This window comes from Puma concolor, chromosome D3 (assembly GCF_028749965.1).
Source record: "Puma concolor isolate L17-30 chromosome D3, mPumCon1.1.hap2, whole genome shotgun sequence".
Lineage (NCBI taxonomy): Eukaryota > Metazoa > Chordata > Mammalia > Carnivora > Felidae > Puma > Puma concolor.
The window spans coordinates 85748040-85771878 of NC_141678.1; the positions used below are offsets into that span (position 1 = coordinate 85748040).

Below are 23839 nucleotides of genomic sequence, written 5' to 3' on the forward strand. Positions count from 1 at the left end.
TGCCAGGCATGTTCTTAACATGCCTCATGTGTAACTCACCCGATCTCCTAATCCAGTGAGATGGGCGAAATCTTCCTGGAATTAGCACAGGAGCAGGGAGGGTAAGCGTCTTACCAACTATGCACAGAGGGTGACAGAGCGACTGGAGAGGTTGATTCTAACCAGCTAGTTTGTGTGATTCCCAAGTTGGGTGGGGCCATTTTTTTGGCTGTTATTCCCGTGCCAGAGCAATTCTTACTAAAAAATGTGCCCACAGTATAAAACATGAAAAATAAATTACTAAAAAAAACAGTATTTGTATATATATTTTTAATAATATACTCTCCCCATTTGATGCTATTTTTTTTGACGTCTATTTGTTTATTTTGAGACAGAGACAGAGCGAGTAGGGGAGGGGCAGAGAGAATCCCAGGCAGGCTCTGCGCTGAAGCCACAGGGCTTGAACTCACCCAACTGTGAGATCATGACCTACACAGAAACCAAAGAGTCGGACTCTTAACTGACTGAGCCACCCAGGCACCCTCTCCCGCCATGCTATTTTTAAAAAGAACATTTTGAGGCTTTAGATTCCAATTTTACTGACAATGAAGAGGAGGGGAGCCCGTGTTGTGTCCGAGATCCCAATGTAGCTGTCAATCGTGGACTCGGTTCCAATCACTTCAACTCTAAACTCTGAAATTACTATTTAGAAATAATCAAGTTTTAAATACAAAATATATCCACCAATCTCGGGTTCTTCATCTACAAAGGGATAACAATCTGATCTCAGGTATGTTTACTCATTATATGTTTCTATAACGATGAAAAACTTACGACTTAATAAAAGGAAAAACACTTTGTGGAAGATCGGTCTTCGCGACCCTCTTCGCTTGCACAAGGAACTGTTTGTGTCGAAAACGAAATAAAAATAGTAAAAATAATAAACGTGTTTTCAATTAATTTATTTTAGAAAAAAACAGGTTTACAATTGGTGCCATAAGGCAAGATATCATGAATTCAACAAGTTAGTCATACAGACTTTCAAAAACCTTTATAGATTTAGTCCAAAGTAGAAAATTATTTTTTGCCCACTCTTGGACTCAGACACATTCAGAAAAAATATATATTTATAAAAATAAAATGGCAAACATAATCCCACCATTAATTGATAGTCTTAACATCCCACACTGGTTTATTTGAACAACGTGTGCATAATAAAAAGAGCTTAGTTTTTTTTCCTGTTCTATCTCCATAGCATATGAAGCAATGATCAAAATATGTAAATTACTTTCTAGAAAACCAAAACCAAACAAGCCCCTGAAGCAAAACACAAGAAACATCAACAACAAAAATCCACTAAAATAATAATAATAATAATAATAATAATAATACAGCTGTTTACTCACATAGGTCCTTCCTTCAGCCTCCAGATATTTGGCTCTTAATGCTGTTTGTAAGTCAGATACCAGGAGACCACTAGGTTCGAGGAAGAAAATAAAAATTCAGGCCTAATACACCTCAAACAAGTTTCAGATAATAGTAGCTAGAGAAATATTACTGTGTATGATGAAACAAAACAAAAAGGGTTGCAAGCTATAAGGGGGTGCACGGCTTGATAAAAACATGTACTTTCTCTGCTAAAAAAATTGAGCAACAGATCCCACAACAACAAGCATCTAGAATTTTGAATTTTAGGATTAAAAAACAGAATTTTATTGCAACTGAAAGAAAATGTGAAACTCCAACTTAATAGGCAATCATGGTAAGATTCACCAATGAATTAGGACATGTATGTCCTAATACTAAATTCATTAAGATATTAACTATATTTTGCAGTAATTTCTCCTGAAATGAAAGTAGCATTCCAAGTACTGATACCACATTAAATGAGACCATATTAAAAGCATACTAGTGAACAAAATGTTTAATTTTTTTTGTAAGAACTTTGATAATATCCTAAAGTCGACAAATAAAAAGCAAAATCTTAATACAAACAGAAAAGAAAATTATTTACTCATAAACTATCTAACCATTTTGTTTTCCTAACAGTCACACTTTGAAAAAACACAAATAGAATGTGGGCCAATGGGAGAGAGCTGTGAAAAAGGAAACAGAGAACTAAGGCATTAATTTACAGATAAAAAAAAAAAATCCCAATACACAGACTGCCAAACTTTTTGTATGTTGATATATATTGAGCTTTTAATCTATTTTTCCCCTACTGAGGTCTTTCATTTATAAGTGATGCCTGACAAAGGCTAAGAAATGTGCAGATGACATGAGAAAACGGAGTCATTTCCTATCATTTCCTACTGTCACTGGCGGAGGCTAAGCTTTACCTTCCTTACTAGACTAGACTCGAGTGAGGCACTGTACCCACCTAAGCTTTTTTTCACCAAGCAAAGCAAGCTTGACCACTGGGAACATTAAGATTATTCCTCCAAAAGAATCCCTCACTACTCTTTGGAGAGGAACCTATTTGTTTAATTAAAAGCATTCATCTCCAGTTTCTACTTGAGAACATTTCTTTCCAGTATTTCCTGAAATTTCCTATGTGCTTCACTATTAAAAATAATAGAGTGCCAAACAGTAAAAATAAGCATTTAATCACTGTATGTAAAAGAGCATATGGATACAATAAAACAATTGCTAGCAACTTCTTAGGACTTAGATACTCGAGTTTTGTTTTAGTCATGAGCAGCTTAGTATCAGAAATCGTCAACAGCTGCCTTGGGGACCAAAGCCCTAAACAACTTCAATGTCAGGACCATGAGTTGCGTACTTTTAAAATGATTACACATTTTTCAGTGTTTAAGAAAAACCATTCTATTGTTTAACTCAATTGCTCAATGAATGGTCACCCAATGGTCATCTCATAAAAATCTAAAGTTAGCTAAAATGAAGGGTTCAAAAATAATCTACAATAAATATACCACAGTGTTACTTGCAACAATTCCAATCTGTATACACGAGTTGGGACAGAATTCCTCTGTTACGTCATTATAGACAGAAGGTGAAAGGGGTGTCAGAATTGAGAGGATGGAGAGGGTAACACTTGGCTGTTGATCACTGGATACAGATTTTGCTGACAGGCTGATTATGTCACTCATTACTCATTATGAACATAGACATGCCCATAATATTACATATGTCAATAAATTTTATATATATATGTAAATATATGTGCATGTTGTGTGTGTGTATATAGATATATACATATATATCTATATACACAACGATACACACATATTTTGAGTTACCATAAAGTTACCATACCATAAACATAAAAAATAAGATCTATATTACTTTTTAAAAAGCAGCAGGAGCTTTTTATCAAAGGAAATTTTCAGAAGAAATTCCAATATACAAAACAAGAAAGAGAAAAAAAAGTAGGTCATTCTGGCTAAAGAAGGGTAGGAGTAACAGACTCTCCCCTTTCTGCAGTGATCACTGAGACACCCGCTAAGCATGTCCCAGCACGTGGTTTGAAATCACTGCTCCAAGTAAATCCTGTTTAATTTGCAAAGATTAAACATAAGACTGGTTTTTCCCACTATACAGACCCATATGAAAATTTTATAATGTAACTGAGTAGAAAGTTAAAAAGTAACATTTCTTCTCCGTTAAAAATAACTAACAAAATAAAATTGCTATGCTATATAAAACCAAATTATTTTTAAGTTGTAATCTGAATTTGATCCATGGAAAAAGGTGTTAGTTCTCCTTAAAGTGCTAAATTTTAAAGACTTAATTTTGCCCGTGTAAATCTCATCTAAAATACAGGAGGAGAATGAATGGTAGGAGGTGAAAGTATTGTTTTTCTTTATCGAACATGTGTCTTCTACCTGACTGACCAATTTAAATATTCTGCCCAAGAATCTTAATTTGTCACAGAATGCTCAGATAGAGAAACATGCAAAAGAACTACTCTGCTAAAACGACATCTATATGGTAAACTCTGATGGAGTGCTTCCTCATTTTTTTGTTTTAGATAAACATTTCCTGTGTTTGCTCCAAATGTCTCCCCATTTATGAAGGACTACTTTACTCCATGCACTTTGATATTAGCAAAATACAAATAACATATTCTCTTTTGTAAAGATCATGATTAAATGTCTAAGTTCAATAAATAGACTCTTTGATAATTTGAAATCCTATCAAATATTCCACACTAGCCAAGATTCAATCTTTCTTCTTCTCTAATACATCTTTGGGTTCTTGCACCGTAGGCCCGAGGGTGGCTCCATCGCTTGGCTCCTGTTCTTTGCTGTCTTCTACTGGTTCCTGGCTCTCGATTTCACTTCTGGACACCTCGTATCGTTCTTCTATGTACCCTCCATCAGTGTCCGCCGTGTAGATGCCGTAGCACATGATGCTGATGACACCCAGTGGAAGGCCAAAGAGAAAGCAGCCCATGAGGGGTGAGCTCTTGAATATAGACTGTGGGAAGATCATCACAGCTCAGTGTTTGTTAAAAAACCACTACAGAGTTCGTCCTCTTGCTACCCCCCAACTTCTTTTAGTTCCAATCAATCAAGGTCAGTATTTCTGCAGTAACTACCCTGTTACAGCCACTGTTAAGAGACAGAAATTTTACACTGCATGTGTGTGTGTGTGTGTGTGTGTGTGTATCCAGCTACCAGCAGCAGAAAGAGGCACCAAATACTCTATGACTTTTCTAAGGACATCCATTTTCCTCACATCAACCACAAAGGTCTCTCTGATACGGTAACTACGTGCCCAGCAGCTTCGGAGTCGTATCTTGGACTAGACGAACCTGCTCACCGAGAAGGCTGCTTGTTTACCATAAAGCAGATGCATACGCGTTCCTCTTCACAGGACACTTTAAATCCTTTTTACTTTCTGGTTAGTAGCAAAGCCACACGAGCTTAATAACAACTCCTCTCAGCGTATACACCATCTCCTCAGGTCTCAGGAAAAAGTAAAAGCAATTTGGCTGAACAGGTCTTTCAACTACACTGTATCCTATGGGCTGTGGGTACACACTTCTCAGACGGTAACCCTGAGAACGATACAGGCGAATTCAGAGGAGGGCAAGGTCACCCTGGATTGAGACAACGGAAGAAGGCTTCCCAGAATAAAAGTGTTCTGAGGTGGAAATTTAAGCCTGAGTAAGAATGAGGCACTGAGAACACCCAGGCGGCCTCTGCAGTATTCGAGAACTAATGAGAACACCCGAGGCGGACAGAGTATTGTCCCACGTGTCGCTGGGAAAGGGAAGGAGAGCGATCACAAGTGACTGCTTTAGGAATGCTCACCGTGCAGTGGTAGAAACAATGCACGGAGCCAGGGTAAAAGGAAGGGAAGACACGGCGTGCAAGTCAGAGGAGCAGCTGCGCATCACGTGCTGAGGGCCTACTCGGAGGACTTCCACTCTGAGAACTGCTTTCGGCCGTAATAAGCGAAAACACCTCTGGACTGAGCAGCTCAAGACAGACAACTAGAATGGAGTTTAAGGCTCCAACAGATCTAGGGATGCGGACCGAGAGCTGAAGCAGCTTCAGAACCCGCGACTGAAAAGGGCGGAAAGAGGCTCCGGAAAACGCTTGTAAGTCATGTCACTGAGGTAATGGATTCTGAACTCTGGTCAAATCACCGATCGTACAGAAATAAGTAGACACACTTAACTTCCACCCGAAGAATACATTTTCTTAACATAAATATGCACCAGTTCTCATCTTTAAAGATGTATTTTTAGGGGCACCTGGGCAGCTCAGTTGGTTAAGCGTCCGACTCTTGATTTAGGCTCAGGTCATGATCTCGAGGTCGTGACATCAAGCCCCGTGTCAGGCTTCGTGCCGGGTGAGGAGCCTACTTAAGATCCTCTCTCCCTTCCTCCCTCTGTCCCTCCCCGACCTGCATGCACACGCCTGCACTCTCTTTCTCAAAAGAAGAAAAAAAAAGATGTATGTTTTTACCTAACCCTTTGAAATTTCAGATTTTATCTTCCTTAGACATTAAGCCATACGTTTTCAATTATCAGTGACACCAAGCAAGCTGTCACGACTCACCACAATAGTCGATTTGGCATCAAATATTATTCTTTTCAATCTCTGCAAAATGCTATCACCTCCTTGGGCCTTAAATTTAACAGGAAGAGAACAATTACATTATTTAAGTACTATAACTTCATTTTCCTGTTATAATCTTACAACTGCAGGTCAGGGTTGACCCCAGAGGATTACAAAAAGCACCTGAAAGAGCCATGCAGCAAATATTTACTGTGTTTTCCATCCCCCTCCCCCGCAACCTCCTTTCTTGCGTGAACACACTCTGACCCTCCTGTGAAGACTCAGTCTCCCTACTGACACTCCGAGCATCCTGGCTGATGCTGACCCACCTGAGCCCTGCCCAACTTCTTTCTGGGTTTAGCTGAGCTTGTTAAAGTCACTGCACCTCAACTATTGTGGAGGGGAATCATCTCCCCAAGAATGATGCCCAAAAGGCAAAAAAGTGCTCAAAGGGAGAGAAGAAAATCCCTGATGAAAATCAAATCCCTGCCTTTAGGTATCTCTGAAGTCTGGCTCATTCCTTGAATTTCTGTACGAAGCTCACTTTGTGGTCAAACAGTTTGAACTGGGTTTCACTAACTGACATATGGAAGAATTCTCACTCATACAGGTGAGTTTCATTTCAACAAGTATTGTTCTCACAAATCTAAAACTCCTACTCTGTGATTGTTTTCAGAAGAACTGCTTGTTATTCTGTGAGCCAACTTTCAAATAAAGTTTGTAAAAACCTGAAACAAAGCTCTCACAAACCAGTAATTAGACTTCTTAGAAGTCTAGAAGTCTCCTTTCTCTATTTTATTCTAGCCTACTGAATTATGATGCCTGCCGCTCCTATCTGAAGTCATTTCATGAGCCCATAATACGGGTGACAACCCGCACTTTGAGTAACACTGCAGTACTCCTTACAGGGAAAAATGCAAAGTGAAGACGACCCATTCGTTACTTCTAGAAAATATTTTATGTGGTTGATTTGGAACTCTCCACTGAGGCTGATTCTCGGTACATTTCCCCATCTCTCAAAAAACTGAGGTCTTAGTCACAGGTTTTCCTTAGGAAAGCAGTCTGAATAACTTAATCCAGTTATGCTCTTGAACCCAGAGAGGTTAAGGGCCGGCGCAGCTCGCTACTGGGATGCCTCTGCACACGGCAGACCTCTCAGCATCCGCAGCCCCGACTCCAAACGTCACTGTGACAGCCAACCATGTCTTCCAGATACCCCTAGGATGTCCCCACCCATAAGCAGCTTCCGTGTCTCACAGAATGTGGCTCTGCGACACGAGAGAAGCGAGGCGGGAGGCGGGAGCCCGCCCCGCCCCCCCGCCCCCCTCCGCCAGGCACAGCCCCTTCCTTTCAGAGTCCGAGGGAAAGAAGAAAACTTGTTTCTCCTCCACCTCCTCCCACGGCCCCTATGAAACAGAAGCGAACAACTCACCGGGACTGTGCCATCTAAGATGTCACGAATGAAATGTGCCATGTCCTCGGCACTGCCAATCTGTCTGTCCAGTAAGAAGTATTGTTGGTTTGAAGTATTCAGTACAACCACAGTCGGGACTTTCAGTTCACTGAAAAGAGAAAAACAAAGGAATCAAAATACACATTGAACAGAGAGAGAACAAATATTCTGACAGTCATTTCTATTATAGCTAAGTAACAAGTACAAAAGGAGGAAGCTGTATGAGTAGCTTTGTCTCCCTGTGTCTACATGAAGAAAATTTCAAATTGTGCATCGGTTTAAAAAAAGCTGAACGAGGACTGTATGATAAACAGTCTAATATATGGTATCAGACAGCTTGGTATTTATAATTAAACTGAAGGACAGAAATTATTATGTATGAAGTGTCAATTTCTGGGCAACCCCACTCCTTTCCCTCCAAATACCAGCAATGTTGGGTCACACACGACCCGCTCCAGTCAAGTGGCACGAAGGGAACTCGAAGGGAGAGAGCGCGGTATCTGGAGTCACGCCACCCGTGTGCAAGCCTGGGGCTTTCCCACCATTTGCTTTTCAAGCCTAATGTTTTTCATTTATAAACGAATAAAAAGTGGGTAGTGGGAGGTTATCTTGTTTTAAAAATTAGGAAAACTCAAATATTCAGCACAGTCCCTCGTACATCGTACACGTTCAATAGATGCTATTCCAAATTCTCTGAACTCCCACTATCCCAATGCACATTCCACGGGCGTCCTCAGGAAGGGCCTCGCTGATACACTACGCATCAACTCAGTTGATACAAGAGAAAACATTACCAACAGGTGTCATTTAATTGAAATAATGTTTTATTTTTTTCCTTTCAAGGATAGGTTGTTGAATAATCATAAAAGGAAGGGAGGTGCTCAATTCTGTATGTCACCTACACATGGGCTTATGGCTATTTGTGCCTATATAAAAATATTATACAAAAGCACAAAGCTACAGTAGAAACAATTTACACCACCACTGTATTATCACCACATAAGTAACCGAGTCCTGTGGATTGCTTCATCGCTCATAATTCTCTCTCCTTCCCCACCCAAAGCCCTTTTCCCAGTGAGGCAAATCGTGCTCATGTGACTCCTGATGCTGGGCTCAGCCATGGACTTGGCCAGCCATGGACTTGGCCAGGGGGAAGGTAACAGAAGCGACTCGAGCAGAGGCTTCAACTATGCTTGCAGGGCTAGGCCTGCCTTCTTCTCTTTCTGTGACTGCCACAAGAAGAGCCCCAGGAAAATGTCCTGCTAAGGTCAAGGACATGGAAGACTGTGCAGCTGATGGCACCTCAGTGGCAGTTTGGAGCCACATCCTTCTGTGCCCAGTCAACATCAGCCAAGCCGAGACAAGTGAGAGAGAACAAATACTATTGCTTGAAGCTACTGGGTATCAGGTGGTTGATTATCCAATATTATTGTTAGGCAAGAATTAACTGATTGTATAATTAAAAAAAAAATCTTCATTCTTCCTAATAAATGCAAAAACCAACTTTTTGATTGATAACAGCTTAGTTATCAGTTATCATAATGTGTAAATAGCAAAAAACTTCTATAATTTTATAGAATGGATTAGAATTTGGCCATCCTATAAAAGCACATATTGTAAAAAAGTTCAATACACAGTTGAACTAAAGACTATCTGTTGTGAAATAATTCAATTCGAATAATGATGGAAATGGAAAACATCATTCCATCCTCTTCCCTCTTAATGATATTCACAAAAACCCCAAACAAAACAAAGTTAGTAGACCCAGGGTCTGATAGTCCCTATTTATTTTGAGAAAATTTAAAAAGCATAGTGCTGCCATATAACTATCTTATAGAGTATCATGTGTTTGTCTTAAATTAAAAACATTTTAGGCATCAATACCTATTAAATTCCACTAATTTATCTGACAATATTAGTGCACCGAAGAGCTTTGGAGTAAGAGAGATCTGGATTTGAGAACTGGATCTCTTTAACTTACTTGCTGGGCATCCTTTGGCATATTACTTAACTTCCTTGCGTTTCTTCTAAGAAATTTCAATTTCCTCATCTATACAAAACGGAAATAACAATCGTACTTATACCTTACTAAGTTCTACAAAAGTTCAAAAATACATATTGACCACTCAATCCAGTGTTGGTCACAGAATTAAGTGCTCAATAAGGACTTTCAATTATTATCACATAACCATCATATGCTTTCTCTTCTTTCAGAAAAGAAAAAAAAAGCAAAATATGAATAAAAAACAAACAACACAACAAGGTGTTGGTGGCAGAGATTATTATTGTTCTCTGACCATGACTGTAGCTCAAAATGTCTACTATCTCACAACTTACATTAAAAGTCATACTCCTGAAGGACGGCCCATCATCTGTACATATTCTGAATATTTTATCCTGGATCAAGGAGCTGTTTATTAGACCCAGACTGCTTTGACTTCTTACAAACCATGTTTTACTGAATGCTGGCTTGCCTTGAAGGACATTGCAAGAAATGGTTGTATCAAAGTCCCTACTATATATCCTGTAAAAATCCTATTAAAAATATATTTCTATTATAGTGTCCTCCATTATGAGATTATATAGCATAGCATATTCTCTTAGGTTTCTGCAAAGTCTGCCATACTCCTTATAAGCGACAGTTGTTTGACAGACTATGGGGAATGTATAAATAATGTTTCTTTGAGTATGAAAAATTCAAGGCCAAATTTTTCAAGTACCTTTAATAATTACCTACAAATGATAAATCCCTCAAATAATAAAGATCTTTTATTTTAGTTTCCTTTGTCTTGATGTCTTCGTGATATAGGATATCTGGTACTTTATGTCATTGATAAACACTCTCAAATCTTTATTATAACAAAAGGGATAATAAATATAAATGAATAAAGGTAACGCTATAATTTTAAGACTTTTAGCTGAAAATTATGAATGTTATCTTGGGATTGTAAATTTGGTTTTTATTTCCCCAATGGAATACATGCACTGAAACCTGAAGCAAGGCAACGCTCTGCCTCTGCTCCCACGCCAAGCTAGAGAACACCACACACGGCACAAGGGCACAACGCCGTGAACTTGAACTGGCACCTCAGTGTCGCTGGAGGAGGTCACCGGCCTCTAGTGAGTGAGCTTTCCGCACCTTCACTTCGGGGGCGATCTTCAATCTCCACGCTCTGCAAAGCCCCATCTTCCCACCACCTCTTGTGTGTGCTGTCAGGCTCTGTCTGGAATGAGTTCTCTGCTTTTCTTCTTGCAGGAAACTTCTCTTAATTACTGCCTCCTCTAGCAAGCATGTTCTGAACCTTCCACCTTTGTGTGCACTGGGGTGGGGGTGAGAGCCTCCATGTTTCCAAAACCTTCTACTACAAAGACCTTTTCATACAGTTGTGGAATTACTATGTTGTGTTACCCAGCAGACTGTAAGTATTTGAAGACAGGGACTCAACTCGTTTTCTACATCAACAGTACCAATCACAGCGTGTGACACGTAGTAGATATTAAATGTCTACTCCATAGAGTAGACTCTTACCTGAAATTCATTCAGTATAGGTAGGTTAAGTGTTTTCTTTTTTTATAAATTTTTTTTTTCCAACGTTTATTTATTTTTGGGACAGAGAGAGACAGAGCATGAATGGGGGAGGGGCAGAGAGAGTGGGAGACACAGAATCGGAAACAGGCTCCAGGCTCTGAGCCATCAGCCCAGAGCCCGACGCGGGGCTCGAACTCACGGACCGCGAGATCGTGACCTGGCTGAAGTCGGACGCTTAACCGACTGCGCCACCCAGGCGCCCCAAGGTTAAGTGTTTTCTAATACCAACTTTTTGAAGTGACAAATCAAATCTTTACATCATAAACGTAACTGACAGAATTATTTTAAAATCATATATTTTCCCTATAAAGCTATTTTAATCTGTTAAAATAAATTCTTCTAAAATAGTTAATTCTTGAATGTAAAAACATGCTACTTAAGGGGCGCCTGGGTGGCTCAGTTGGTTAAGCGTCCAACTCCTGATTTCGGCTCAAGTCACAATCTCATGATTCATGAGTTTGAGCCCCACACGGGGCTCCATGCTGGCAGTGCAGAGCCTGCTTGGAATTCTCTCTCCCTTTCTCCAACTCACATGGGTGCACCCTCTCCCTTTCAAAATAAACAAACTTAAAAAAAAATGTTTACTCAAGTTACATTTACTCATTAAAACTGAACTTAAAGTGTGTGTTAAATAGAAACTACAAAATCTAGAAGTTTTTGAACACTGTCTTCTTTCCAAAATACTATCAATTATTAACACGGAATTGGGAAATAAATTTTTTTCTATGTTTATCTGAGTGCGTGCGCACATTGTGCACTGGGGTGGGGGGGGAGGGAGCAGCGAGGGCAGAGAGAGAATCCCAAATAGGCTCTGTACTGTCAGCGTAGAGCCCGACATGGGGCTCAACTTCATGAAACCACGAGATCATGACATAAGCTGAAATCGAGAATCAGATGCTTAACTGACTGAGCCACCCAGGCACCCCGAGGTAATTTTTTTTAATATAGTACAATTATTAAAGCTCACTGAGTTTCAAATTTAGATTTAAAAATGAAAGTATGGTATCTGAGGAGAGAATATCTGTATCAGCATATAGGAAAGTTTGCTTTTTTTTCCAGCTAGTAGTTCTTTTGTTTCTCAGAAACAGAAATTTAAAAATTGACAGAATTGTTAAGGAAATCATGTAATCATTTAGAATTTTACTTACTCCATTAGCAAAGTATTTATATAGTCATTTCCATCCATATGGCCAAACTGAAAATCTCTAAATAACAACAACCAAAAGAAAAACAAAAGAGAGAGAGAGAGAGAGACAGAGAACACTATTAGATACAAAATAAGGTAAATACATACCAAGAACTGAACTTTAGGGCTTGGTAAGCATGTAAACACTATAAACATTAAATATAAATCACATAAAATAAATGTAGAAAAGAGTATGAATTCTACTGGCCTCTGAGATACAAATACACACGAGTAATATTAAACAAGTCCTAAGACATTTCTAGTCTCTATATATTTAACATGCAGGGCAATATAAACTTTTCTAATTAAAATATGTTTAAGAAAAAATACCCACTTCTAAAAAGAACTAATCAGAAAATGCTCATAGCAGGACAAATATAAATATGTATCACTCATACTTTACTAGAAGACTCTGAATAAAAAGGGGATAAAAAGTAAATATAATGAATGTCTCTTATGGCAGCAACAAACACAATGGCTAGCACAAAGCAAAAAAGATCAATTAGTTTTAATTTTGTTATTCTTTGAGTTCCTGTGAAAATTATCATGTCTGTATCTGACTTGCGACCGCACATTTATCTTCAATGTAGGAGCGCAAGTCCATATATCCTAACCACAAACGTATCCCGAATCCTATCAAGAAGCAAGTATGCTCCAAATTACAAATGAAAGTTTCTTTTTCACTTATATGTCCAAACAATTCATACCGAAATGCAACATACTATAATTCACTTCAGTATCTTGACTCACCTTTGAAAGTACAAAACAGTACTATTTTTTGCCTTACTGTATAACAAAACATAATTAAGCAAAGATAAAGGAATGTTCCTGAATGCAAGCACCTACCTGTGGAACTGGTCTCTGTAATCTCTAGCAACTTCCTGAATAATTGACTTTAATCTGTGAAGGAACACATGAATATTTCATCTCTGCAGTTTAAAAATATATTATGACTTTTCAATTACAACATCTGCTGCCTTATCTAGCAGTGTAGGAAAAGTAAGATACTATATCAAGTTTATCTGAAGCCACGTAAAGTTTGAATGAGATGATATTTGATATACCTGGTGTGTTCATTTGATGTATTTTTCTCATCAATAACTGCAATCGCCACAAGCTTTCCTGAAATTAAGAACGACATATACCTCAATTCAAAACCCTCGTTACACAAATTTTTCAATTTTTATTGTAGATATGAATCGGGAATTAGTAAATAGCTTCTAGAACTTAATTCCAATTATGCTACATGTTATGCACAGTAGACTGAATCAGTGCACTAGTCAACTCCAAGTGAGAAAGATGCTCCCTCCCAACCCCCAAATGTAAATAATAGCAACTAACAACTTATATACTCATAAGTTGTGGTTTTCACACAACTCACAAAGTGACTAAGTATTTTGTCAAAAGCTAAGACATTAAGAAATAAGTTGATAAAAGAAATTTATCATCAACTAACGTAGCTCTAGAAGAATGACCTGTAACAAGGGAATGATTTTTACACGCTATTCCGCTCAGTACCACGCATGGGTCACTACCTGCCAGTGATGCCACACAAAACAAAATGGACTGCAATTTACCTAACCCTGAATACAACATGGATCCCTTTCATCTCTAACATCCTCTAGTGGACAGCAGGATGTCATAAGCAGAGCACTGGGACCGGAGTCACAAGACCAGACGCCGCGGTCCAGCGTGTCTATCCTGTTCTAGGTGGGGGGGAAACCGCAGTGAGGCGCAACCATTTATTAGCTGAGGGACTTAACCACGCAGTGATGGCCACACAGACACAGCCCGGCACCAGTGGAGAGCACAGTCTGGTAGAGAAAATAATAGTAACATATACAGATCATTTACAATACACAAACAGACGTATGGCTAACAATGAGAAGAGTTCCAAAGGAAAGGAACACGAAGCTACAAAAGGGTATGACACAGCGAACTTCGGTAGTTTGAGGGGACCAGTAAAAGATGTTCTTAAGAAGCAATGTCTGGTCTGAGTTTGATGGATGAGCATAAATTAACTACACATTTCTGGGTATTGAAGGTGCATTGGTACAAGGTTTCCAGACTTTGCAGGAAACCGAGAAGTCAGTGTGGCTGGAGAGGAGGGTGAGGAAGACCAGAGAAAGAGGACACGGAGACTCAGGCGGGGTCAGAAGACACAGGGACCCGCCGCCACCAGGACAAGAGCCAGGACCTCTTGTGGTCGTGTGCAAAGTGGCCAGTGGGACAAGGAACAGGGGCCGAGCCGCAGCAACACAACCGAACAAGGGCAATTGTGTTGGACATAAAACAGGAACACTCCATAGCCAACTTCTTTCCGAATTAATCTGAGAGAAGAAGCTACAACCACCTCGAGGTCACGATGTCTCCTATGATTACTGAACCGAAAGCAAAACTACTATATTCCTATATTGTCCCCCTCTTCCCTTCACAAGGGTCTGAGAGAATCCAGAAGTAAACCACATTCTTTGACAGTGTCCACACCACCTTCCAACACTGAGCGAGCACACACCCCCCTCTGTAAGGATAAGCAAAGACAGAAATGTCACCAGACACAGAACGTGAAAAAGTAGGCTCAGGAGCCAGAACAAATATCCTCAGAGTCAGAAAATAACATGAGAACCTGTTAGAACATTTCTAATTTGCATTTTTAATCAGATTCAAAAGCAGGAAATCATCAAGAGGAAATTCTATGCACACTGCTTCTCATATAAAAAAAAACAAACTGAACCTTGAGTAACATTTTCCCGTTTTTTAAAAATCTGCAACTATACTTCCATCCCACTTATCGATGAAATTATAAATGAAAACAAATGTGGCAATAATATCCATAATTTATTTCTCATTTGTAATTCAACATAAATTGACAAAACGCTTCCTCCTACAACTTACATGGTTAGCTTCTTACAATAGTTTTCATCTATCTGAGACCCTACAGTCAGCTGCTGATCGCTTTCAGTTTTGCATCTATATTTACTTTGCGTGTCATTTCCAATCATGCAACTTTAAGAAACCATGCTAATGTGGTGCCTGTATTTTCCTCACAAGTAAAAGCAGGCTTTAAGAGGTTGCGAGGAGTTGTATTCCGACTCCCACTACAAAATCAGGCTCGTAATATAGGTTCCTGGTTATTTTTCCTCATTTCTTTATTACCCAGGCTCAGTTTTCCCTGGCACTATGAGTTCTAACTAGGAAACCTTTTCTAACTGACCTTTATCCCCATACAAATGTTTGTTCCTTGTTAATATTAATCTATATTCTCATAAAGCGGAACTGGCGTTGAGGTCTATTTAAGGAATGAAATTATGAAACAGAGCTTAAAATTCCCTTCCTACAAAGTCAGGTTTGAGTAACCAATAAAGGAAAAACTGTACAGACTGATGGAGCATTGTATATACGCTTGTTACCTGTGTCTCCAAGTTCATATAAGAGGAAGCCATCCATGGTAAGATAGTTCTGAAACCTCTCCCTGTTGATCCAAGATGACAGATCACCATCCTCGTACTCTTAAAAATACAACAAACCTAGTAAGTTACATGCAAATATGACTTTAAAATGCTTGTAGCATTCTAATCTAACAGTATACATAAAATGCCTCGACAGAATCGTAATCTTAAACTCATAAATTTCATTTTAGGGGTCTATTCTAGGCAAACCATGAGCTGTACAAAAGGATTAATGCACAAAGCAATTCTTCACCACAGCATCATTAAAAACAACAAAAGACAAATAAAAATAAAGGAAATAAGTGAAATACCCTCAACAGAAAATAATTTAAATAATTATGGTACATTTTTTTTTTTTTTTTTTAATTTTTTTTTTCAACGTTTATTTATTTTTGGGACAGAGAGAGACAGAGCATGAACGGGGGAGGGGCAGAGAGAGAGGGAGACACAGAATCGGAAACAGGCTCCAGGCTCTGAGCCATCAGCCCAGAGCCTGATGTGGGGCTCGAACTCACGGACTGCGAGATCGTGACCTGGCTGAAGTCGGACGCTTAACCGACTGCGCCACCCAGGCACCCCTTAATTATGGTACATTTTGAGGAAGACCATTTACAGACTTTTAAAAAATGGAAAATTAAGTGGTAAAGCATGTTGCAAAACAGTACTACAGCATCACTGGAACTCTATAAAACATAAAGTATGAAAAAAACAGACACAATGATAAAATGAAGGCATATACTCCTACCAAATGGTTATCCTAGACTGGGAGTTATCCCTAAATGATGGCAGTATGGGTAATTTTTTATTACAGTTTCTTTACCCTTTTCTATTTTATGACATTTCTACTGCACTTTAAAATTGTTTCTCATATGTACAACTACCACAGCACACATATGAAGCCACAGTATTTTGGCCTTTATCCAACATCAACTGCTTCCCCCACTAAACAGAGAGGAAGCATTTATAATATTCAAAAGAAATATTGTGTCCTGAGTAGAAACAGAATTCTGAAGTACTTGTGAACGATTTTAACTGCACGATAAAGAAGGTGATGTAAAAGCCTACCAATATGTTTGGCTAAAGACTGGATTTTAATGATTTCTCGAACGATGTGCTTTTTCTATCACTTGCATCTCTAAACAAAACATTTTCAAGTTATTGAACCTATCAAATAAGTGGCATAATCCAAATCTGGAAGTATTTTTGGCTTTGGATTTACAAATTAGAAAAATAAACATAAAAATAGGAGTTGATTATTGGGCCACAATCTCCACTCCAGGTCAAAAGTAAATGTTTCAAAGATTATACAGAGTGATAAATCTGGAACTCATCAGACAAACTACCCTTGGGGCACCTGGGTGGCTCAGTGGGTTAAGCACCGGACTTCAGTTCAGGTCATGATCTCATGGTTTGTGGGTTCGAGCCCTGAGTCAGGCTCTGTGCTGACAGATCAGAGCCCGGAGCCTGCTTAGGAGCCTCTGTCTCCCTCTCTCTCTGCTCCTCCCATGCTTGCACGCTCTCTCGCTGCCTCTCAAAAATAAATGAATGTTAAAAAAAAAAAGAAAAAGAAAAAGAAAAGAGAAAAGAAAAAAGAAAGAAAAGAAACAAAATGAAACTATCCTCCTGAGCCCCTATCACAAAGCTTCTAAATTTATTGGCAACAATTAAATACTAGAAGCAGCATTCAAAGTAAATGGTTTCCTCTGAAGCTTCAGCAGGTTCTCAATACTAGCCTACTGCACATTAAAAACCGCTGGCCTCTATAATAGCTACAGATACTTAACCTATCCCTCCTGTCCCCTCGTGGGAGGCCATGTCTGAAACACATGAGGATGTGTCTCAGCGACATGAGGATGGGCACTCTTAGTCGTGATTCAAGAACAGATTTACATCTAAACAGGTATGAACAGGCTTTTTCCAAAAAGAAACAAAGTGGCTCTCTGAAGCATTAACAAACTCTTAACAGAACTAGAACAAGAGATCTGAAGACTAATGCTTGATTTCACTATTTTGACTTGGGGGAAAAACACATTAATCCTATCTTTTCATTTGTAAAATAGTAAGAATACCAGGATCTCAAAAGGATTGTTATCAAATAGGACAATATATGTTAAGTGCTTATCACACAGGAGGGTCGTAATCAAAGAGCAAATGGATAGAATCAGTGTAGATGTGAATTATTTTCCTCCTCGTATTTTCATATGCGCAAGTTCCTCCTAACTTCCTTTTTAAGCCCAATGTCTGATACGGACAATCAACACATATCCGGTAAATGAACAAATGAATGAATGAACCTGCGAAGAGTTATACATCCAACGCCTTACCTAACGCTCTTCGGTCATCTCTCTCATAACCTCAGAATATTAATCTACCTGCTTTAATACCTATCCCCACAGAGGGGTGACGATAACATGGAATATCAAATACATAACAGTATCTGCTGTGTAAAATATAATGGGAGTTGTTATACTATAGCAAAAAAAAAAAAATAAATAAAATTCAACCGTCACACTTACTTAAAATTAATGAAGATACAAGATTTTAGAAATGCTTAGTTTTCGATTAGTATAATAGTTAAAATGTTCCTTTCATTAGAAAAAATCAGAATATTCTTTTTATTAGATATTCTTCTATTTATTTGAGTTATTTAAGCAATACAAAGCTTACAGCTCTCAAGTCGTTCTAGTTTCTTTTCTGTTCTAAAATAACAAGACTCCAGAATATTTCTGTAATGACTAAAATGTTGCACATCTGTACTGTCCAACATAGTAACAAAAAGTCACACAAAGGCACTGAGTATTTCAAAGGTAGCTGGTGGAAATAAGAAACTGAAGCTTCGAGCCGAAACGTCCATCAACTGGACTGATGAATGGATGAAGATGTGGTACACACAGACACACACACACACACACACACACACACACACACACACACACACAATGGAATATTAGAGATTAAAGAGAATGAAATCTTGCCATTTGCAACGACATGGCTGAAGCCAGAATGTATTATGCTAAGCGGAATAAGTCAGTCAGAGAAAGACAAATACCGTATGACTTCACTCATACGTGGAACTTAAGAAATAACACAGGGGCGCCTGGGTGGCGCAGTCGGTTGGGCGTCCGACTTCAGCCAGGTCACGATCTCGCGGTCCGTGAGTTCGAGCCCCGCGTCAGGCTCTGGGCTGATGGCTCGGAGCCTGGAGCCTGTTTCCGATTCTGTGTCTCCCTCTCTCTCTGCCCCTCCCCCGTTCATGCTCTGTCTCTCTCTGTCCCAAAAATAAATAAACATTGAAAAAAAAAAATTAAAAAAAAAAAAGAAATAACACAGACAAACAGAGAAGGGAAGGAAAAATGATAAAAACAGAGAGGAAGGCAAACCATAAGAGACTTTTTTTTTTTTTTACTGTTTTTATTTATTTATTTTTGAGACAGAGAGACACAGAGCATGAGCAGGGGAGGGGCAGAGAGAGAGGGAGACACAGAATCCGAAGCAGGCTCCAGGCTCTGAGCTGTCAGCACAGAGCCCAATGCGGGCTTGAACTCACAGACCCAGAGATCATGACCTGAGCCGAAGTCGGATGCTCAACCGACTGAGCTGCCCAGGCGCCCCATAGAGAGACTCTTAAATCCAGAGAACAAGCTGAGGGTTGATGGAGGGAGGTGCGCGAGGGGCACTGAGGGGGACGTCTGCCCGGATGAACGCTAGGTGGTGTAAGTCAGTGAGGAATCAATCACATTACACTGTTCGCTAACTTGGATTTAAATAAAATTAAAAAAAAAACATATCGTATGCCTTTAAACATACACGATATTATATGTTAATTCTCTCAGTAAATCTGGAAACACACACACACACAAAAGAACTGAAGCTTCTACTTTATGAGACTAATGTAGAAGGTCACCGAGACTGCTACAAGCATGACTTTGCATTTACTTTTGCTTCTCAGGGGCTGTGTGGGATCCAACAGATGTTGAGTTTCACTGTTTCCCTTGAGATCTAAACGATCTCCCGGAGCCCCTGTGAGTTTGCTCCACTGGCCCGAGGAACCTCGCTGCACAGTTCTGAGATTGTGGGGGTAGGTATTTGATAATGCCAAGGAACTGCTGCAGATTTTATTAAGTGTTATAACAGCACGTAATTATACATAAAGGAAAAATAACATTTCTAAAAAGATGCATAACAAGGCACATGGTGACGAAAAGCCTCTGGGATTTGCTTTAAAATACTTCCAACAAAGAAAAAAAGTGTTGAAGCAAATGTGGTAAGATCATGGTAATTGCTCAGCCTGGGTGATGGGGATGTATTTTTTATTACTCTAGCATTCTTTTTATTATGATGTACGTTTGGTATAACACAAGATTTTAAAAATAGACTAAGTACTTACTTCACTGAAGAAATGTTGAACAGTAGGTGGGTGGTTACTCTGTCAGGAAGGGAGAGATGGGAGCGAGGGCAGAACATACCCTACAGGGACTTCACCACTATCGAAGGGGTTTTAGTTATTCATCTTTTTGTGAGTCTGCAATGTTAGATCTTTTTTCCTATATAAATAATTTTGAATGCTTTAAAATAACGCACAGAAATTGCTCAAAAGACAAATGACCAGACGAAAAAAAAAAAAAGAAAAAGAAAAGAAATTCATTGTAGGCAAGACCCAGAAAGCACATTAGATGGAAAAACGAAAGTTGAAGGGCAAGAAGAACCTGTCAGTCACTCAACTAATGGGAGACAGAGGAATCGTCGAATCTGCCAATTCTTTGATCAACACCTAAGTCCTATAATAGACACAGCATTTTAATTTCAAAATGTTTTACATCAGTTAAAACTTCGGAACTTACCGTCGTAAACAAAGTAAGTTTCATCTTTGAAAACAAGTACAGCAGGCATCTCCTTCAGTATCACATACTGCAAAGATAAGACGCGCAAACAACTTTTATCATTCTAAAAGTGTTTAATTGGTAGCTATAATTTCAAAAGTATCAAAAGAAATTAAAAAAAAAAAACAACACAGCAATAATGAAATTGTTGCAAGCGGTTAAAAAGCAGCCAATCCCAAGCTTATCCAAGGATGGGTTTGGCATGTCTGTATACATCTCCAGGTACAGTGCCCTGTTTGCTGTGAGAGCCATGGAATATTCTTAGAGCTGACAACAGAGGTAAAGGCACCACAGGAAGTACGGGAGACCCACTCTGAGGTAGGGAAGAGCAGTGGCTGAGGTAACCATCGGCACTGCTGGACTCAAGTCCCTCCCTGCCATTCCTCGACTGTGTGACACTGAGGCCACTTGTGTCCTGGGGAGTCGGGCTTTCTCCTCTGCAAATCAAGGACACTGAGTCCCTACCTCACCACAGAGTTAGGAAAATTAAGTCCGCTAACAAATGTGAGAGCAGGTTTAAACTATAAATTGGCTTTACAAATGGGAACCTATAATGGCAATTAATAATAAGAAATTCTTTCAGAAGGCATGCTGTATTTATTTCAAAATAGTACTAGTATTATACAGTAGAGAAATCAGTATCCATGTGGAACAGATATAATTTGGGTAAGCCACACAGAATTATTCCATGATGTGGTAATAACGAAAAGTAACAACAATCAATTGATAACTAATAAAATGAAAATAACAGTAACAGTAAAATAAAAATAAAGATGGCTGTTCTGGAAATATCAAAAAGGGGGGAAGGCATACCTCAGTAATATAGAATGAGCTGTTTACATGACTGCTAAAAAATGGTACAACACCATGAAAATAACTATTTTATTTTTTATGAATATGATTTATTGTCTAATTGGTTTACATGCAACACCCAGTGCTCATCCCAGTAAGTGCCCTGCTCAGTGCCCATCACCCATTTTCCCTCTCCCTCACCCCCCTCATCCACCCTTAGAGTTTGTTCTCTGTATTTAATAGTCTCTTATGGTTTGCCCCCCTCCCTCTCTGTTTGTATCTAGTTTTTCCCTTTCCCTTCCCCCATGGTCTTCTGTTCAGTTTCTCAAGATCCAGATATGAGTGAAAAAATAACTATTTTAAAGGCAGCAGAAAAGCTTGTAGGTAAGGCTCTATCATCAAGTAACTCTATTCGCCTGCTCTTGGCAACTCATCTACAAAGGTGCTTCAAAAGTATTTTTTAACATTCGGCATCCCTCTCTTTCAAGGATGCCCCTGAGGTGGCCGTACTGTTAACATTACTAGATACGTGGAACCTTGCAGCCTTTGATTTCCATAGATTCTGAACCCCTCGTCCTCTTTCTTTGTGTTCCTTAAACTATCTGATATCACAGTTATATGTCTATAGGCCATTTTTCTCCATTTACCTTTAAGTATCCTGAAATTAGAAATTGTCTTCATCTGTATATCCTTTCTTACACTTACTAAGGCTTTCAAAAATACTAGCTGAAAAAGTAGCTGTAAATCTAAGGAAGCTTTTCGTGACCAAATATAAAATTCAAAATGGGGGGGAGGGGGAGGGGCATAAAATCAAAGGCTCTGTCCTTACTTGAGAATTCTCTATGGGAATAAAAATCCTCATATGATTGTGAAATAACAGGCTCCCCCCAGCAGACTTTTGCAACCACATACACAGAACTAAAAAAGAGATGACAAATATTGCTATTTGCAGGAATAATGAAGGGATGTTTGAAGAAAAGTAGTTGAGAGGCTAATAATAATAAATACAGCACATGTGGGGCGCCTGGGTGGCGCAGTCGGTTAAGCGTCCGACTTCAGCCAGGTCACGATCTCGCGGTCCGTGAGTTCGAGCCCCGCGTCGGGCTCTGGGCTGATGGCTCAGAGCCTGGAGCCTGTTTCTGATTCTGTGTCTCCCTCTCTCTCTGCCCCTCCCCCGTTCATGCTCTGTCTCTCTCTGTCCCAAAAATAAATAAACGTTGAATAAATACAGCACATGAGGGGTGCCTGACTGGCTCAGTCCGTTAAGCGTCTGACTTCGGCTCAGGTCATGATCTCACGGTTTGTGAGTTCGAGCCCTGTGTCGGGCTCTGTGCTGACAGGTCAGAGCCCGGAGCCTGCTTCGGATTCTGTGTCTCCCTGTCTCTCTATCCCTCCCTGACTAGTGCTCTGTCTTGCTCTGTCTCTCAAAACTTAATATATATATATAAAGTAAAAGTAAATACAGCACATGATAACCAACAGTCTGTCCAGGTAGCAGACACCATCTGTGCTCACCCAGAAGCTGTAGGTGCTAGAATTTTGATCTCAGACACCTGTCACTGCACACGGACCGGGGTGGCATCAGACGGTGTCAGGGGATGAAGCCAGCACGCTCTCTGCTGTACTCCAAAGAAACTGCTTGGAGAGCTTCGGAGGTGAAGGTGCAGCGTACATCCTCATCTCTAACACTAAAATGTGGTCCCCTGGGCTTTGGAGAGGAGAATGGACTAAAAGTTCCAGTTCCAGTCCATCCTAGGCCTTTCTAGCACATTGAGACAGTCCAAAGAAGTTCATAACCCTGTGGGGCATCTATTTGAGAATCTAATGGCAAGCATGGCTCTTCATTCGCCTTATCTTCTCCTCCCCATCAAAAATAAATGCGTAAGCAAAATACTACAAAATACTTCTTAGACCAAACTAAGTAAATAAACCTAGAATGAGTTTAAACTGACCAGAAATTGTCTGAGGCTCCCCCAAGGAGCTGAAACATTTATGTACGTATTGCAGGAAGCACTAGACCGTACTCTAGATAACTCAGTAATCTTCTTAAATCAACAGTATCTAAATATTAGAAAATAATAAACAAAAATTAATCAAATGTATATTATGACTTACCTTTGTAGGGGAAAAAAAAAAAACTTTTGATTTTTGTAACTTATACTGATTAAAAAGAAAAAGCTTCCCTTGATTTCATGTTTCTCGTCAGCTCCTGCCAAATTTCTCAGGTCCCTTCTCAGCAAAACCTTTCTAAAGAGAATTCTATACTTGTAACCTACAATTTCTTACCTGCATTCTGTCAAATGACACCAGTGAGGCACCTGTCCTCATAAAACCACCACCAACCTCCATGTGTGGACAAAATCACAGTTAACTGTACTTTCCTCATCTTGACCACTTTGCAAGCACCTTGCACAATGGATCCTTTTTTTAAAAAACAATTTTTTTAATGTTTATTTGTTTTGAGAGAGAGAAGGAGAGA

General features: G+C 39.4%; 1 protein-coding gene across 3 annotated transcripts in view; it reads right to left on the bottom strand.

Moving 5' to 3' along the window:
- Nucleotides 1-926: 926 nt before the first annotated feature.
- Nucleotides 927-23839, bottom strand: part of TMX3 (thioredoxin related transmembrane protein 3) — a 46435-nt gene continuing 23522 nt past the window's right edge. For 2 of the 3 annotated variants that reach the window (XM_025931206.2, XM_086683201.1), the window contains 8 exons: nucleotides 20530-20596; nucleotides 15650-15748; nucleotides 13304-13361; nucleotides 13086-13139; nucleotides 12202-12258; nucleotides 7444-7573; nucleotides 6012-6080; nucleotides 927-4419 (listed from right to left, as the gene is read on the bottom strand). In XM_025931206.2, the coding sequence (XP_025786991.2) occupies nucleotides 4162-4419; nucleotides 6012-6080; nucleotides 7444-7573; nucleotides 12202-12258; nucleotides 13086-13139; nucleotides 13304-13361; nucleotides 15650-15748; nucleotides 20530-20596 (792 nt within the window). In that variant the 3' untranslated portion in view covers nucleotides 927-4161. The remainder of the gene's footprint in view (nucleotides 4420-6011; nucleotides 6081-7443; nucleotides 7574-12201; nucleotides 12259-13085; nucleotides 13140-13303; nucleotides 13362-15649; nucleotides 15749-20529; nucleotides 20597-23839) is intronic. The other variant, XM_086683200.1, reaches the window with a different exon arrangement.